The sequence below is a fragment of the Mastacembelus armatus genome, chromosome 6, assembly GCF_900324485.2.
Source record: "Mastacembelus armatus chromosome 6, fMasArm1.2, whole genome shotgun sequence".
NCBI classification, from domain to species: domain Eukaryota; kingdom Metazoa; phylum Chordata; class Actinopteri; order Synbranchiformes; family Mastacembelidae; genus Mastacembelus; species Mastacembelus armatus.
In genome coordinates, this window is record NC_046638.1 from 8,822,105 (window position 1) to 8,839,446 (window position 17,342).

The window sequence follows — 17,342 nt, forward strand, 5'->3', positions numbered from 1 at the left end:
CTGTTACAGCTACAGAAAACGCTGCAGCACACGCATAAACATTAGAGATGCTTACAAAATCATATTTCATTTCCAAATCGGTTTTTATTAACTGAAAAATGTCACAATGCGACATATATACAACACAGAAGCAAATGTTAAGACATGTTTTAACTCCCTCACAACAATTTAATGGTAACAATTTATCCCACACTTTCTGTATGAATATGAATTATTTTTTCACCAACAGATTTAAAAATGTTAAACTTGCCAATGTAAATAAATTCAATCTTTGTGAAATTTTGCAAATGGTCATTCAAAAACCCACAAAGCTTCCAAACACTAAAGAAATATAACATCTGTTCTGAAAACAAAGATGGGGCTGGATCATTTCACGTCTGTTTCACACTCACACCATTTATCAGATTAGACAAACAGCAGTTAAAATGGCATGCCAAGAAAAAAAAAGCTCAACTGTACTGACTGTTTGACAAAGCAATTATAAATGACACACAACATTTTTCAATTTTTAAAAGCTCAAAATAAAAAAAGTCAACTATGCAGGCACAATCATTATCCCTAAATTTCTGAATCGAACGTGTGGTAACATCCAGCATTTTTTCTATGGTTATCCTCTGGTTTACATTCAGTTATACCTACACTTTATAATGTTGACTCACATTAAAACACATATTTATCTATCTAAAATACAAATAGAAAGTACATAATAAATCAGATTAATTATAAAATATTTAATCTGATTTTAGGTAAAAGAAAGCAATATTTACAAAAATGCTGTGTTAGTACATTTGTCTATGCTGTAAATTAAGTGAAAGCACAAGGGTCCATCATGTCGTCTATCCACAGTTTTACACAGTTTTAAAATGGAAGAAACACAAACATTTCTAGTTTCTTCTCAATACATGTTGCTCTGACAGAAAATAAAGCCCTGATTCCACACTAAACACACACTGTGTTCAAACAGAGAGAGTGAATGGTTAAGGTGCATTTTGTATTAAGAATGAATTATTACATTTGAGTTAACAGTCCATCAATAGTCCATCACACTGGATCCAATGAATTCAGTGATGGAGGTCTAGATCCTCCATCACTTGTACGGTCATGTTATCACAAAGCATAGCAGATAAAGACTGAGCCTAACTTAACTTTGAATAGTATGAAGGGTTTATTTACTCCTGAACATTAGGTGAGTGTTCTGTCACTGGCAGCAGTTCAAGTGAAGAACCAATCACTGTTGTTGAAGGGAACTTGTACTGTTTTACATTGTTATATCGGAGAAATCCAGTCTATCATATCCTTTCTGTAAAGCAAAAAAAAAAGGGAAGTGGTTATGACACTGCATGGACAAAATATTACAGTGCAGTCCATTTCAGATTTACAATATGTGATGTTTAAGAAGCTTAATTTTTATATATATATATATATATATATATTTTTTTTTTTATGTGAGGCAAGCGTTAACACATTTTTTCTTCTGTTGGGACTTGTTCCTTAGGAAATAAGGTGCTCCCTTGAACATGAAGAACATGAACACCACACCCTTAGGAGGGGCAAGTTGTGATCTGCAGAAGGCAGTAAACCTTACCTGGGCCTGCCCAGGACCTAGTCCTGCCTGACTGTGTGTGTTGAAAGAGGAGTAGTAGACTGTCAGACATATATGAGTTTTAAACTTAAACCACCCAACTGACAAGGGAATTGCAGAGTGAGGAATGTCAGTTGTCGCACATGCGCACACACACACACACGCACACACACACAAACCACCCCACATCTCTTACACTCTCACTCTTTTTCAAGCTTGGTTGCACACACACACACACATACACACACACAGATTTAAGAATGAGGGTGGGGCACCCTTAAAAAAAAGCTTTTCCACCGAGCTTTGAGTTTTGTGTAACAGTCAACATGACTCTTACTCTATGTCCCTGCCTCTGTTAGAGACCAGGAGTGTGTTTTGTACTGAACCGAGGAAAGACATGCTGATAAGAAAACAAAATAAGAGGAATGTGTTTTGTTTCGACATTTCAAGGATGCAACAATTTGAAAGAAACTGAAAGTGAATCTGAATTTTACTTTGATGGGACTTATAGACAAAAAAAATTTTCTGAGAGAAATGTATCTGTGAAATGCAGTTTCATCATGCATTAATAGAGTACTGTTGGACATATCATTGATTTCACCCTTTGATTTAGCTCCTTTTAGTCATTTCTACAGTCTCTTACGTCTTTGTACTGCCTGTGTAGTTTCTTATACTGGAACATGTTGCTCAGAACTGTGGCTGCTGCTTTGGCTGCTTTTAACTTTCCAGGGCTGTAACAAAGAAGATTCATCCAAGGTTAACATAAACAACCTCATGTGAGAAGACAGGCTGCAAAATTTAGTTTAATGGTGAACATCAAATGTCATGCAATTGTGGTAATGTCTGTATCTTGCCTCATGTACAGTAAATACTACATCAGGTGCCACTTTTCAGATCACTCACTTGGTATCACGTGTGTTCTTGATGCCGACTAGTTTACTAATGCCATCAAAGAAAGTGATGTCTCTGGCAGCTACACTGCTGCTGGTCACCAAGTTATTGAGAACACCACAGATGTTGACCACCACGTCGCTGGAGGGTTCCTTCTGGTTTCCATCAACAGGAAGTTTAGTCACCATGTGGCTCACCATCTTTGTGGCTGAATAAATAAAAATGTAGTGTTATAAAAAAAAAGTTTAAAATCCTTAAAATCTGTTTTCACGATTAATTACTATTGTCAGTGGAATTCTACATAAGCACAATATGTCAAAGTTGGAACAATTTGGTGGTTTCATCTAAAAGATTTTTTGTATTTATTTATTGTATGAGCTGAGTTAGTGTTGTGAAGTGCATGGGACTCCATTAGAAATATTTCAATGCTACATAACATGGAATTCAGTGGTATTTACATTTCCACATCGAGTATACAAAACTAGATAAATACAGCTATTCAGTGGCTTGTAAGATTCAGTTATTACTATTTGCTTACATATAAAAGAGAGTAAAAGATATCATGCAACTACAGGGACTGGGCAAATCGCTAATAAACACTGGTGACAGCAGTGCAGGTATACTAAAGCAACTGGTAACTCAGAAGCATTAAATATTTATTCATAATAAAAAAATTAAAGACTGACCCAGGTCATCCTTATTCCTGGCATGGCGGGATATATTTCGGAGAAGACCTGTGAGGGAACGCAGCTCCAAGTCATTGCTAGTACGCAGGAGGTCCAGCGTCACTGGCAGCATGCGCTCCTGTTCCAGAGCCACTTGACTCAGCACTGAAGCCCACTGCAGGATAGAGAAAGACAGTTCATAAATAAGGCTACCTCACATTATTGCCTTTGAATGAAGTCTCATGAATGTGCTGCTTACCCTCTTGTCTCCAGCTGTGATGTTCTGCAGAGCTCCAGCAGCTGCCTCGCGTGTAGTGGAGTTGATCTCACACTGTTGTAGCAAACGTTTGTACAGCCCCACTATCTGAGGGTGCCACAGCCACTCTATGCCCTTCGGCACTCGAGCCACTTCGGTGAAAGTGGAGAGATCTTGGTTCTTGCTCTGTCAGGGGAAGGAACATACAAGAAAACAGTGTTGAGATGAAGGCACTGGCCTGTGCACACAAAATGCTTGCTGGGTAAATCTGATGTGTGCTTACGTTTTTAGCTTTTTTGCTCTGAGGTGTAAAGCAACCAATGGCATCTCCCTTCCTATGGTCTTGACCTCTGGTTGGTCCATCGAGGCGGAGCGCCGCAGATGGAGGCATCTCATTGTAGATCTGGTAGGAGAGGTTCCTCAAGACACAAACTGCATTTTCCACCCCCTAGGAACACAAACACATAAATTACTACACACAGTAAAGGTAAAACGTGGGCTAAACGAGAAACAGTTTGAATTCAGCCTCTCACTTTGCCTTCTGCTTTGTTGTTGTTAAGGGAGGTGTTGATATACGACACCAAACAATCTACCAGGCCACGTGTTTCTCTCATCTGCTGACGGGTCTTCTCATTTATGGAGCTGAGATTCCTGAGCGCACACACAGAGAGTGAGAGGTCAGAGAGTTTCTTCAGGTAAAATTCAATCAGGTTTCATGCATGCCATTATTTTTAACTAGATGGTGGAAACACAGATAGTGGAAACACAGGGGGGGGGGTTCACTCCTGCCACTGTGCTGCACCAATATGCTTTTGAGGTTTTCATTTAAAAGTGGTGGGTGTGGTAAAAACTCTGGTAGCTGTAATCTGACACATCAGTTGGTGTATCCTGCCAGAACAAGTCCTCCAAATACAAATGTAGTCATGGGAAAAAACCCCAAACTTTTTAACATGCATGTTGTGAGCACAGAAATGAGACACAGATAAGCAAGGTGTACCTGAGGCATCCAGTGGTGTTGTAGAAGATGTCTGCCTCAGAGGGCGTCTGCTTAATGTCCTCTGAGTCCTCATCGCCTGCCAGAGGGATGAGGATCTTGTTGGTCAGCTCAGGGAGCGCCTCCCTGGCTAGTTTCTCCTTCAGGTTGTCTTTGGATGAAAGGTTCCACAGGATACCTGCACAAATACACACCGGAAAATTTTTAATTTATGCTTAAATTTCCACATTTCCATTGCTTCTTTTTGTGTTTTATTTCTTAAACTGGATCTCACAACATGTAAATATTATCATTTAAATCTTGGTGACAATAAATTAATTGTAAAGACCCATTTGGTATTTCAGGGAGAACACCAACATTTTTCATTCTTGCCAAGACACAGATGAGGAAATTGGCCAGTGACTTTTTTGAGCTTTAGAGATATTAGAAGTTGCACAGAGCCAGTCTGGTTGTTTCCAGGCTTTGTATTGAGCTGAGTTGGCTTCATATTTACCACCCGGACATGAAAGTGTCTCATCTAATCTAATCTGGCACAAATTAAGAACACCTTTAAACACTTTGACATAAAAATCAACAACATTAGTTGCCATTGTGTGGGCAAAATATGGCATTTGTGCCAAATTTTGGTAAACCGCTGTTCACTTTACCAAACTTTCTTACTGACCACGTGACACAGACATGACTAATGTTTAGTGATTCAACAAATACAAATCGTACAAACAGCTAAAGGAAAGTCACGCAGCTTTCACTCACAAAAAGGAGTGGCAGATATACCATTGGATCACAGGCCCAGACAACTCCCACACATTCCCTTATCCCCAGTTCACAGACCCTATAGAAAACATGGGAGCTTCTCCTCATACTCTGTTTACACATCACACTACTGCTTCCAGACCCCCGCACTGTGTAGTTAGAGTTGCAACATATATTTGCAGATTTTCAAGTACTTTAATGAGAAACTGTGACTGTCAGTTCTGCTGCCAACAGATAATTGTGAATAATGACTGCAGATGAATTTGTGAGGGTGTTTGCGCACTGCAGGCTGAGCCAGGTGGAAAACAAACTTATTTGAACTGTGAATGGCCAATAGATATTAATGTCAATGACAGAGCACAGATTAAAAGAAAAAATACTGATACAAAGAATACTGTTTCTTACATTCCCTCTTAAAAACTCAAACTAGTATTTAGTTACAGTAATTGCTGACAATCTGCATTCTGTTGGTTACAGCTTGCCAACAGAATGCAGCTTGCCTCCTATTTGTTTGCTGCTAATTATTATCAATTTCAAACGCTACTGTTTGCTGAAAGAATTTCAAGGACACTACTGCCAAGATCATGTTGCATCCAAATACAGACTTATTTGCCTTTCTGCTCGAGGCAAAAGACTAACACAAACAGTCTAAGATCAGATCAGGTTTGCTTGTTATGTCCTGTTGTTTTTTGGTTTTCATGTTTATTCTTTTTCACTTCAGGTAAGCCTCAAATTTTCCTACCTGTGATGTTTTTGTGGAGCTCGTCATCTTGATCCTGAAGTGCATCGATGAGCTGTGGGATGCCTCCCTCCTCGATCAGGGCCACCTTGTTGTCCATATTTTCATAGATGAGGTTGCGTACAGCACCAGTGGCATAACGCTGAACTTCTTGGTTATCACTGTTGAACAGCTTCACCAGCTCACCAATACCCTTCAAACGACGCACCTACAGAAAAAAGAATGGTCTGCTTAAGATCTGTCTATTGTTTTATTTAATGTTTCTGATTAATAATGTTTCTCATTAGCCATTTGCAGAAACTAAATTAAAGCATATTATAAGACATTACATTTTTTTATGTGATTATAACATCTGACAAACTATTTAACTTTCAGTTTTGGTTTGCAGAAAAACTGGTGCAGTCACAATTTGGTTCTATTGATCTCAGTGTCCATAGGCTTAATTCATGGTGCACAGGTGTGCATTACTATCAATTGTAGTTATATTTTTATACCATCACTAAAAGTTATCAAGTTCTGACATAAAAACTTTAAAGTTATAAATAAAGTAACAGTTTGACATGTTGGGAAGTGCATTTTTTTTTTTGCTTTCTTGCTGCAACTTAGGGACAGGATTCACTCCTGACTATGATCAAGATAGTCCAGCTGTTTCCCCCTATTTCCAGCCTTTCTGCTGGAAATCAGTTCATATTTACTATATGAGAGCTGTGTTGCATCATTTTAATCATCTAACTCTGAACGTGGACAAGTGCATTTTCCAAAATGTAAAACTGTTTTTAAATACAGAATCATCTGGGTCTGTTTTCAGAGAACTCCTGAGCACAGACTCTTCAAGAGTATCTGTATCCTCAGAGCCACAGAATAAGCTCAACAAGCTAAAATCTCTTCTGTATGTCTGTCATTCAACATCTATGGAGGGCAGAGTACATAACAACAGCAGCAAAGGTGTAGCTACTTTATGCCACCAAAAATAAATCACCATCCATCGCCTAAACATAAAGCAAAACAATTCTTCTGGCTGAGTTTCTCAATAAGGGACTGCCGAGAGGAACAACACAGAGGGATTATAACCACGAGTTTAATCAGTTTGCAGTACCTCATTTTTAGCATCGTTGTCATTGTAACACTCATGTTGAATGTAGGCAGCACCCAGGACCTGCATTTCATGGTCCGGCTCTCTCAGGTGTTGCACTGCAGAAGCCATGTCCAAAGCGGTGATCCTACCAAAGGAGCAAATAAACAAATTCAGCCAAGGAATGTAAAACACTTATGTAATTACCCTGCTGTTATGTATGGAAGCAATAAATATGTTTTTTTTTGTTTTGTTTTGCATGTTTCAATGAAAAGCAATAGAGCTGCCGCAGAAGTTATTCAAAGATGATTTGTTTCTTGTCTGTAAATCTGAATTTCTTGCAATTCACGCAGTGGTCTTCAAAAACTGCTTGGCTAACCACACGCTGTGGGATGTGTGAAATGTGAGGGTTGAAACTAAGCTGCCACACCCAAAACCGGTCCTGCCACTACGGAGCCACCTCCCAGCCCAAAGCTCTTAAGAGGTCTTGGTGAAGGAGTGTGTGATATGTATTTCCTAACACACAGTCGTTATACTGGTGCATTGCATTTATTTGAGTTTCACTAATATTTGAGTGTTATCTTGCCATCTTTGCAACTGAGTACTATAACCTTGTTAAAGGGTATCGCTGATTTCTCATATATGCATTAGTAATTTTATGACAATGAAAGCAGAGAGGACTAAGCTACCAGTAACACAGAACCACTTGTTTTTAGGGCCAATTCACTGTTGGTTTAGGGCTTTTTTTGGATTTCTTGACAAATTATATGGGCAAATTGAAGATTAAAGAGTCTGATGCAACTCCACTGTGCTTAATCCTCTCATCACTTGACATCATTGTTTCAGGTTGGTTGTTGAGGTTGATCTGATCTAACCAGTCAAATGTCAACATTGTGCAGACAGTGACTTGTATGTGCAGCAAGTCAGTAAGAACATGCAATATGCCCAGCACTTCAAATGAATATACAGTTATCGGGAATATGAGATGAAATAATAAGGGACTTTGTTAGTTGTGTTAGCTTCTTACCCGCTGAGGTTGCCCATGCTGGCTCCCATCTCCATCTGCCCACTGAAGACATCCATGCCCTTACCCACACTCTGCATGCTTTTGACTGACATGGCACGGGACAGGGTGCCCTGACGCTGTGCAAACATGTTCCCTTGAGAATTAGAAGATATTCCAGATGTGATAAAACCCCCGTCCACTCTGTCTCCTCCGACACCATAGGCACTCCCACTTGAGGACATCGGGTGCTGGAGGGTCCCAGACATGGAGCCCATGCTCATCCGGTTTCTGTTTGCAATCCTGCTGATGGTGCGGTGGGCTGGACCTTTGAAGGAATGTTGCTGGACAATCTCCGTCTCACCTACATTCATCCCTCCGCCGCGAGAAAGAGTGCTGCTAAGAGAACGGCGCATGACTGGTGGAAAGGTCATGGTGCCTGCTCCTTGCCTCACCTGGCTGTAGCCATTAACTGCGCTCTGAGCATACTGATGGTTGTAGGTGGCATCTCTATCGGAGACCAAGCTGCCAGCATCACTGTTATCGACCATCCAGGGATTCACCTGCACTGCTTGCTGCCGCATTGTATGAACAGCAAGGGCCTCTGGATCCATTCGGTTCTGGACTCTAGCGGTGCCTTGGTAGCTGCCCACACGCATGTCTTCTCTGTAAAAACCACCACCGCCACCACCACCACCAACAAATCCTCCACCAGCCCCTCCGCCTCCAACACTGATCCTGTGGATCATATCTGGGGCAGCAGACTGGCAGCTGAAGCCTGACCTCTGAGATACACGTGGTCCCTAAGGAGGAACAGAGGAGTAACTGTTATAATCAAATGTGTAAGTAGAGTTATGGATTATGCTCTAGTGAACTGTTTGTGTGGGTGGATTTGTTGTGAGTTACAGCACATCATCAAAAATGGTTTCTGAATTTAGTCACAGGGGTGTGATAACATGACAGGAAACAGAGGTCATGGCCTCAGTGTTTTTTGCCATAGTCATTTCCATTTCTCACACAAAACTTCGAAGTGGATGGATTTATTTCTGACTCAAATATAAAATAATTTTCACTCAAATATAAGATGCAAATGCAATCGACAACAGGTCTAAAACATAACTTCAGCTTTCTCTTACACTCAAGAGTTCAAGCTTCTGTGGACAGAAGCCAGTGTCTTCCTGTTCAGTAACTAAAATAGAGGAATCTAGAGGGTGGACTTGAATTCCCCAAGCTGATGTCATCACAGCCTACTGTGAAATACCACACATGCTGTGTCCTGGATGACCCACTGTGACATAGTGACACAGAGGGTGAGTGTCAGTGAGATGAGCAGTCTAACCTTTCCATGATGATATGTATTTCCAGATGAATACGTGTTCAAGCAGTGAGATAGCACTGCTGTACTCACCATTGTTCTGGAGCCTGTGTACATATAGGAAGACTTAGAGCTGAAACTTGGATGATAGGTCTGATATTTCATTGTTGAAGATCCACCATAGTCTGCAAAAAAGCAATAAAATAGAGCAACACAATTACTACACATAACATCACATTTGTATTTGTGTTACAACTTCAAACAAAATGTTGACGTATACATCAGATGTGTTACTAAATATTTCCAATTTCACAAGGGTGGACTGCCCACATCTGACAGTAGGTTCAGCTGCTGACTGTGCTCCTGAACTAACTACTAAAAGGTCAAGTGTTGATGTGTGTTGTGTGACACGTCCTTGTTTTTGTGTTATATTGGTTTCTGCATGTACGCATTTTTGATTAATTCAAATTTCTGAAAACATCAATTGTTTTGTGATTTTATTTAGAAGTATAATGGAAATACACTGGCTAAGAACTTCAAGTCTTTTTTTAAATTTGCTGCGTCAGCTGATCATGGATCAGGGATAAGTAATACTGCATCAACTACAGCACGGCAGCCATAACACTAGATCACACCTAGTTCATTTGATTTTTGAATGGCAGGTGTCCTGTTGCACAGAAGACACAGAGTTTGCAACAGAAGGAGCTGATCACCAGATCTGATGCCTCCGGTTACCATTCAGGTGGAGAAACGTTTACGCCTGACACAAGCACGCACACATGCACATCAGAGAGAGTGTGGATGTTTTGGTCTCCTTACAGATTATAGACACCTGACAGAAGAGTTGTGGGTGTGATCTAGCAAAATTCAAATATCTGGGTCAACTGAAAGCAGAAGACGTCAAGGACAAAACACTATGCACTGTACTGTATGTGTGTAATTATGTTTGTCATTTCTCATTTTGTGCCGTAAGGTTTTCTTAGAAATTAATTGCACAAAGTGTAATTTATGTCGAATACTTTTCTTTCGGGTATAATGCAGTAATGCAAACTAAAGTCACACAAGGACAAACAGCCTACAGCCACACTGAAGCTGTATTTAGAGCCCTAAGTTAACACATCTTAGTTCACTATGTTAGAATAATATTTGCTAATTAGCACTAAACTCAAACTTAAGATGAGAATAATGGGAATATCATTAGTTTTTCTTGTAACACATCCAAGATGTTCACAATAAAATCGACATCAACAACAGCTGAGGTTTTGCCCAAATAACTGGTTTTGCAGGTATTGGGTCATAAATCAAACTTTTGATCTGATAAACAGAGCCAATCCATCAAATGGTTTTTAAGGTATTTCAGTGTGGATGACAGTTGCATGTTGGCTGACAATATTGTTCCTAGAGCCACACCTGTAGTTAACAAAATTACCTGCAACCAATGTTTGAAGAACTATACGGTATTCAAACAACTTTGTAATGATCTGCCACTGAAAGTGTCTGTGTCCACTGAAAGTGTCAGGAAAAATAATAAAATAGTTATAATAATTATTAACAAAATAAGAATTGTGTGTGTGTGTGTGTGTGTGTGAGAGATTATATGCATGTTTATGTCAGTATATTGCACATGTGTGTCTATATGTTGATCCTGAACGGTTTTTACACAACCAGTTGGTATGGAAGAAAATGATTGACATCCCTTGGCCTGGCTCCAGCTCAATCTGGCAACGCCCAAAACCTTTGGAACACATGAAACACACCCTAAAAAGTCCTTCAATTTTTTTTCTTTCTCAGCTGTCTTTTGATAATTTTTACTATGCCCATAAAAAAAAACAAATTACGCTGATCACAAAGCCAAAAGTCAACACACTCAATAAATATCCTCTGTTTTCATTGCTCTCACTTTCTGCTGAGACCTGGCTGTGAATTAGTCATTGTCATAAATGCACAGTTGTTGCAGCATTTAGACACAAGATCCTTTGGGTGTTTTCCTCATGTGTGGATGCTCGCAATTTCATAATGACCTTCTCTAAAGCCACAAACCACTGAAATTGCAGCATTCCCTGCTATGCTGTTAGGAATACTTTTCTCCCATTGTACAGGTCTCATGAAGGATGGTTATGATGTCACAATGTTTTACGGCTGTAAGTTTTCCTCCAGCCAAGACCGGGGCAAAGGGCACGCAAAGATAATTTTCCATAGTGTGCGGCCACATTTGACTGAACGACAAACTGTATGTCTGTTGAGGCAGGTAGAGTTGGCGCCTTGAGGGAAAAGCTGAAACTGGAAGAGTGACACAAAGAGCTCTCTGCTACCACACAACCCAGACTCTAGAAGTCATACAGGCAAGCTCGGCGCTCAGTCTGCTTCCTGCAATAAGGTTAAAGACAATGCATTATGGTATGTGAAGTAATGTTGTCATGCATCAAGAGGATGTACAAGTTTTAGTCACCAGATTTAAAAAACCGAAGACCACGTTGATGTGTAGCTTGACATCTGACGCTAATTCAACTTCTTAGCAGCATGAAATCAACAAATGTGTCATAAGAGATGAATAAACTAATTCCCAACTCTCCTGAAACCCTCACTGCTGATTACGTAAGAATCCCTCCTGGACTTTATGTGCCAGCATGACACACACCACCAGACAATGAAAAGTTCTTTATACAGACAAGACAAACTCTGGTTCTCAAGATACCCCCAGTCGAATCCCAGGTATCTCTTAGAACCTCCTGAAGCTGAGTAAGACCTGAAACTTAATTCCACAGGGGGGAGACTTTCACCTCAGCCTGCTATCAGGGAAGCTCCATGAAAGCAGCTCTTGTTTGGGCATGTTACACATTAAGCCTTTCTCATGTGCAGGCACACAGCAGGCTGCGAGATCACTGCTGCATGGGGCCGCGGCTCAGGTTCACGTATTACGAACCAGCAGACAAGCTGAATAGAAAAACTACCTGACGAGAAACAAGCCCACAGGAGAGAACTGCTCTGGCATTTAAAAGTTTAAAAGCTCCGCCATTGGCATGAGTCATGTTGAGTAAATCATAATTGGGTTCTGGGAAAATATAATGAAAAGGGAAAGTAAGTTAAATAGCAACAAGTCACTGACTCAAAAAATTCTTACATGTGAATTTTCATGTTTTCTATGTCCTCTGTTGTAGTACACTGTGGTTCTCTGTGTGAACGATTATACTTTTACTTCAGTTATTTGGAGAAAGTTAAAGGAAACAGGACTGACTGGTCTGGTAAGATCTTTGACCCTCAGTCTGTATAACAGAGATATGACCAGCTATTACAGGCAGACAATGTCACCTGCACCTGGGCCTGGACCTGGGCGTGGACGAGTCTTTCACCTCTAATTCCACTACTAGTCCACTTTAAACCCCAATCAGCTCATAGCGCAGCCCTGGGCCATAGGGAAGTGTCACAAAGCAGAACACAAACACAGTAGCGACCAGTGAATGTGAGCAAAGTCACTTGTTGATGTTTACCTGACATGGCGTAGTGTGAGGCCGAGCCATTCTGACGCGGAAGTGTGGACTTCTCCGCCAGTCTCATCTGAACCTGCTGCTGGACGCGCCGCGCTCTGGCCACCTCGTCCGACACGGAGCCCCCGTCCCTGAGCTGGATGTCCGACGGGAGCCCATATGTGGTGACCGAGGTGTTGGGCTGTAAAGCGGACAAAAACACGTTCTCTGAAGTCACGGTGCTCATGGCGAAGAGTTTAAAAAAAAATTTAAAGCGAAGGTGTGGTACAACGGCTGGACACGACGTCTGCGTCGTGGCAGCTGGATAGTGTGTGGAGGGAGAGAAGCTCAGAGCGAGCAGAGCCGCGCGACAGCAGGAGGCGGAGCCTTCGTGAACCGAGACCACCTGACTCAGGTGAGCTGGTCCCTGTGAAGCCCAGTATCACATTCCGCTGTGTCGACTCAGTCAGCTAAATGTTATGAAAACAATGTATTTCATCTTTCCTGGTTTAACAGGAACAGGTTGAATTAAACGCAGATAGCAAAATAATGGAGAGGTGTTTTTAAAGTTATTTTAACACTAATAGACTAAGCGCTAAGCATTAGCTGCAGGATGCAGGCCTATTATAAAAGCATTGAATGTAAGAGTATCGTATGATATAGAGGCCTATGTGTGTTTTTATATTTCTGATGCGCACATGTGTACATGTTTATAATGCTGGCTAAAAGGTTGCCACAGATATAAATTTACAATATGCAGTGGAGCAGAAGTACCTCAACCTTGTACAGTAAAAATAAATGTACTTATTTACTTTCCACTACTGAGTATGTGCTACTTACAGCTCTAACTTCTCTATAGTTCAGAAAAATTATACTTTTTACTATTCTGCATTTATTTGGCAGCTTGACTCACAACTTTGTAGACTAGTGTCTCTTTTATTACTACTTTTAGGGACTTGAAAGATATGAATACATCTTCTGCAGTGGCCTCAAAATTATGTGGATGGTATTAAAGTTTTTTTTTCAAAACTAATCTTGTAAATAGACTTAGAGTAGAGGAGATATTTAATTTAGTTTTTGATTTTCTTTCACTGTAAACCCCTTTGAGAGAAACTTGTCATTTGTGACTTTGGGAATACAGTTAACTTGACTCAATACATGCTGAAGTTTGCAACTATCCTTCTGTGTATTTGATGTATTTGTCACCTGATACCGGTGGTGCCTTTGTTGCTCTTTAATACAAAAAAACTATTTTACTGCATCTACTTGGATACTATAAACTTTTTAAAATGTATGTTAATATATTATAATGTTCAGTTTTTATAAAACCAGAAGTTGTATGGATAACTCTTATATATTATCATTGTTGTACTGTAGACAAAGAGTCATCTTAACGAAACACAAAGACACAATGTGGATCATTCAGCCTTGTTCAACAAGCCTGAGATTATGGTCATTGGAGTCATATTCAAATGCATAATAGGTTTGATTGTGATCAGCTAATAACATTATGACACCGCATATATTTTGTGTGTTAGAAATAACTAGTGTGTTACATTTGGTTTCATTTAGCATAATCAATAAAATTTCATGTATGTATTTAAATGCAGCCTCAAGTCAGAAAAAATCCTCTCTGGATTTAGGTAAGGTAAACTAACAAGTTCATGTTATTTTTACAATATGTGACTCACTACACAGCACAAACAATTAAGAAAATAAAAAACACTTATATGTGTGACAACACAACAACGTCATCTGAGAAAATGCCATCAAACTGATGCGACACCTTGGTGACCCGATGAACGCAAAAAGCTTTAATTCACTGCAGGACTTCTGTATTTTATGGCATTATGGCAAGTAGATGAAGTGCACTTAAGACATATTAAAGTGTGTCCATAAATATTTTCACTATACCTTACAGTTATTATTTGTTTAATCTGTGCTCAACCAAACTAAGGGAGCACACATCTATAGGACACACCAATCACACATCTATAGGACATGCATTAACCCATATTCTGCCCAATATTTGTAGATTTGGAAACATGACTACACATACATTCAGTCTGCTGTGGATGAAAGTTTTGCTATACAGCTGTACTGTGTGTAAACGTAATAATTAAGGTAGTACAAGTATATCTCATAACCTTTGTACTTCAGTATGTGAAGAGCTTTGTCTGTAATGTTGCACAAATTGGTGTGATATTAAGTTCAATCTTGCAAATGACGTTTAGTGTGAATGGAGACCTGTTACAAGGTGTGGCGCAACCCCACTCTATTATTAAGCAGGAGCCACACCTAAGTTTTATCTGACTTGTTTTATTTGAACATAGCAACTATGAGTCATTGTAGACAATATCAAAGTGACGTAAAGCACCAGAGTAATACATGTTACATGCTGCATCTATCTGTCTAGACGCAGGCTAGAACTTTTGATAGAATCATTTTGGAGCAGTATAAACATCTTTATCTAATCTGATCAAAACAAAAATATACATCAACTAAATTCACTTTGTTACTTAACTTTCATTGTTGAAGTGCCAGTTCACAGGTTATTCAATCAGACAATAATTCCCCTTGAGGTTACCTGAAGATTTCATTTCCCCAAAGCAGATCAAAGACACTAGGTTTACACAGAGGCAGATGCAGTAGGAGGTCTATAGAAACATGACCACCCTTTCTCAGGTTATAATGAAGATTTCGTCTTTGTTGTCACGGCATATAAGCAGAAACACTTGCATTGTGCAGCTTTTAAACACATCAGTTAAAACGTGGTTATTTGATGTAGTGAATCTGGGATAGTGACGAATTGTTCTCACTTAATTTTACTTTATAATCCAAAAAAGTAGTAAAAGAGATGCATCCTGTATGAATATATTTTTAAAGAGCATATATTTTGACTTACTGTTACCATTGAGGCTGGATCGTTAGTAGTTGTTCTCCTCTCTCGGATGTTATGTACCTGCGTGTCTAACCAGGTGTTCTGATATGAGGCGATTTTAGAAAGTGTTAAAATTTATAGAACAATTCAAAAGTCACCGCCCTGACAATTACACTTCTGCTTTAGCTGTGCAGGTAAGTGCCAGGCAAAGACAAAACAAAAGGAGATGAGTCAAAGAGGAGACGATGACACCACAGGGCGTGTTACAGAACAGGGGGGATGCGGCCCGTCTGTCACAGTAAAGAGCAAAGAAAGACAAACCACAATTTTACTGTTGACTTGTGTTTTTGTACTGAGGTAGAGGGTCTTCTCCTGCCTAAAAAGTGATAGGGGTTTGTTTTATAACTATATGCTATATTTGATCGAATGTATGGTCTGTGGTTTGATGTTGCAACATTTTGAAGATGACTCATGCAGTCATTTCTGTAGAACAGCAGGGCAGCTGTTTTACTGAATTCCCAGCCCAACTTAGGAGGATTCAGAGACAGAAAGCTACATAAAGGTTACTGACTCAGGGCAAAATGTGCGCATTTGTGTGTCCTTTTGCATTTGTCACTGGGAGTGAGGACATTTTTGTAAAATGAGGATATATTGGCCAGCCCTTCAAAGGGGTGTTTCAGGTTTAGGACTTGAGCTCTTAGGGTTAGTTAATGTTAGAATTATAGGATCAGGTTAAGGTGGGGGGTTGGCCTGTGTCTGTGAAGGTTAGAGTAAGGGGATGGGCATTATGTCACTGAGTATGCTCACAAAAATAGAAGACACTACCTGTCAAAAGTCTAAACACACTTTCCCTTTTAACCAAATAAAAAAGTGTGTCCAAATTACCAAGTGTATGTAAATGTGTGTGTGTGTCAGAGAAAGTGATTGCATGAGAAAATGAGAATGACACCCTTGTTCTGCCCTGATGTGCGTCAGCAGTCAACCTGTGTCTATCTGCCTGAGATAATCCCTGATACTACATGGGAAAAGTGGCCAACCATTAAAAAAATAGTTTTTCTACATCGTTTTTGTGTCTCTTTTGCAGCTGAACAACAAGTGTCAGCTTCTGGTGTTGGTTTTAAAACTGCATCTGAACAGTATTTAATCCACACTAGAGACGAAGATTAAGCCAAATGTTTATCTCCACCATCTCAACCAGCTTTCGGCTTCAGGAAATTGTTATTGACATTTTTCGTAATTTCTGACATGTTACAGACCAAACAGTCAATTGATCAATCAAAACAATATTTGGATGATTCATTTCAGAAATAGGCAGAACAGTACTTTTTGCTTTTGATACTTGACTGTCAATACTGCAGAATACAGTAATAACTTACGGAGTACTGGAGTACTTTTATGTTGTAGTATTAGTACTTCAGCCTCATGATGTGAGTACTTTTTCCACCAGTGCAGTCACGAGAACTTGATCAGGGGATCTCAGGTGTCTGACAGTGTGTTGTGAGGACAGGAGTTCTGTAATGTGAGAAACTACAGGGCTATAGACTTAATTCTATAGTTAATTAGTGTAGGAAGGTCAACATTTGGAGAAACACAGTCCCTTGTTTTCTTCCTTTGTCAACACATTGCACATTTTTATTTTTCAGGGTCCTACAGACTCTACTGCGGTATGTCTATGGTAAAATATTTTTTTTAATTGACATAATACAGAACCTTTAAGTATTGTTACT

At 39.8% G+C, this 17,342-nt stretch overlaps 1 protein-coding gene across 3 annotated transcripts; it reads right to left on the reverse strand.

Annotated features, from left to right (window-relative positions):
- Positions 1-230: 230 nt before the first annotated feature.
- On the reverse strand, positions 231-15,821 carry pkp3a (plakophilin 3a). 3 transcript variants are annotated; one of them, XM_026311052.2, is made up of 14 exons: positions 15,646-15,821; positions 12,759-12,936; positions 9,364-9,455; positions 7,980-8,758; positions 6,977-7,100; positions 5,884-6,088; positions 4,392-4,566; positions 3,928-4,045; positions 3,678-3,842; positions 3,398-3,580; positions 3,160-3,313; positions 2,486-2,681; positions 2,226-2,313; positions 231-1,300 (listed from the first exon to the last, which is right to left on the reverse strand). In XM_026311052.2, the coding sequence occupies exons 1-14, from the start codon at positions 15,646-15,648 to the stop codon at positions 1,259-1,261; spliced, it is 2,502 nt and encodes an 833-aa protein (XP_026166837.1). In that variant the 5' UTR covers positions 15,649-15,821; the 3' UTR covers positions 231-1,258. The 3 variants fall into 3 exon arrangements, with proteins under 3 accessions (XP_026166837.1, XP_026166836.1, XP_026166835.1); XM_026311051.2 differs by having other exon boundaries at positions 15,640-15,821; XM_026311050.2 differs by lacking the exon at positions 15,646-15,821 and having other exon boundaries at positions 12,759-13,245.
- Between the last annotated feature and the right edge of the window lie 1,521 nt (positions 15,822-17,342).

Bases quoted from the DNA above. Each gene is read 5' to 3' on its own strand.
- pkp3a (XM_026311050.2), bottom strand. From the start codon at position 12,981: ATGAGCACCGTGACTTCAGAGAACGTGTTTTTGTCCGCTTTACAGCCC. The intron at 4,046-4,391 runs GTACACCTTGCT...GTGTGCGCTCAG, and splicing joins AACACCACTGGATGCCTCAG to GAATCTCAGCTCCATAAATG. The intron at 3,581-3,677 runs GTAAGCACACAT...TTCCCCTGACAG, and splicing joins AGAGCAAAAAAGCTAAAAAC to AGCAAGAACCAAGATCTCTC.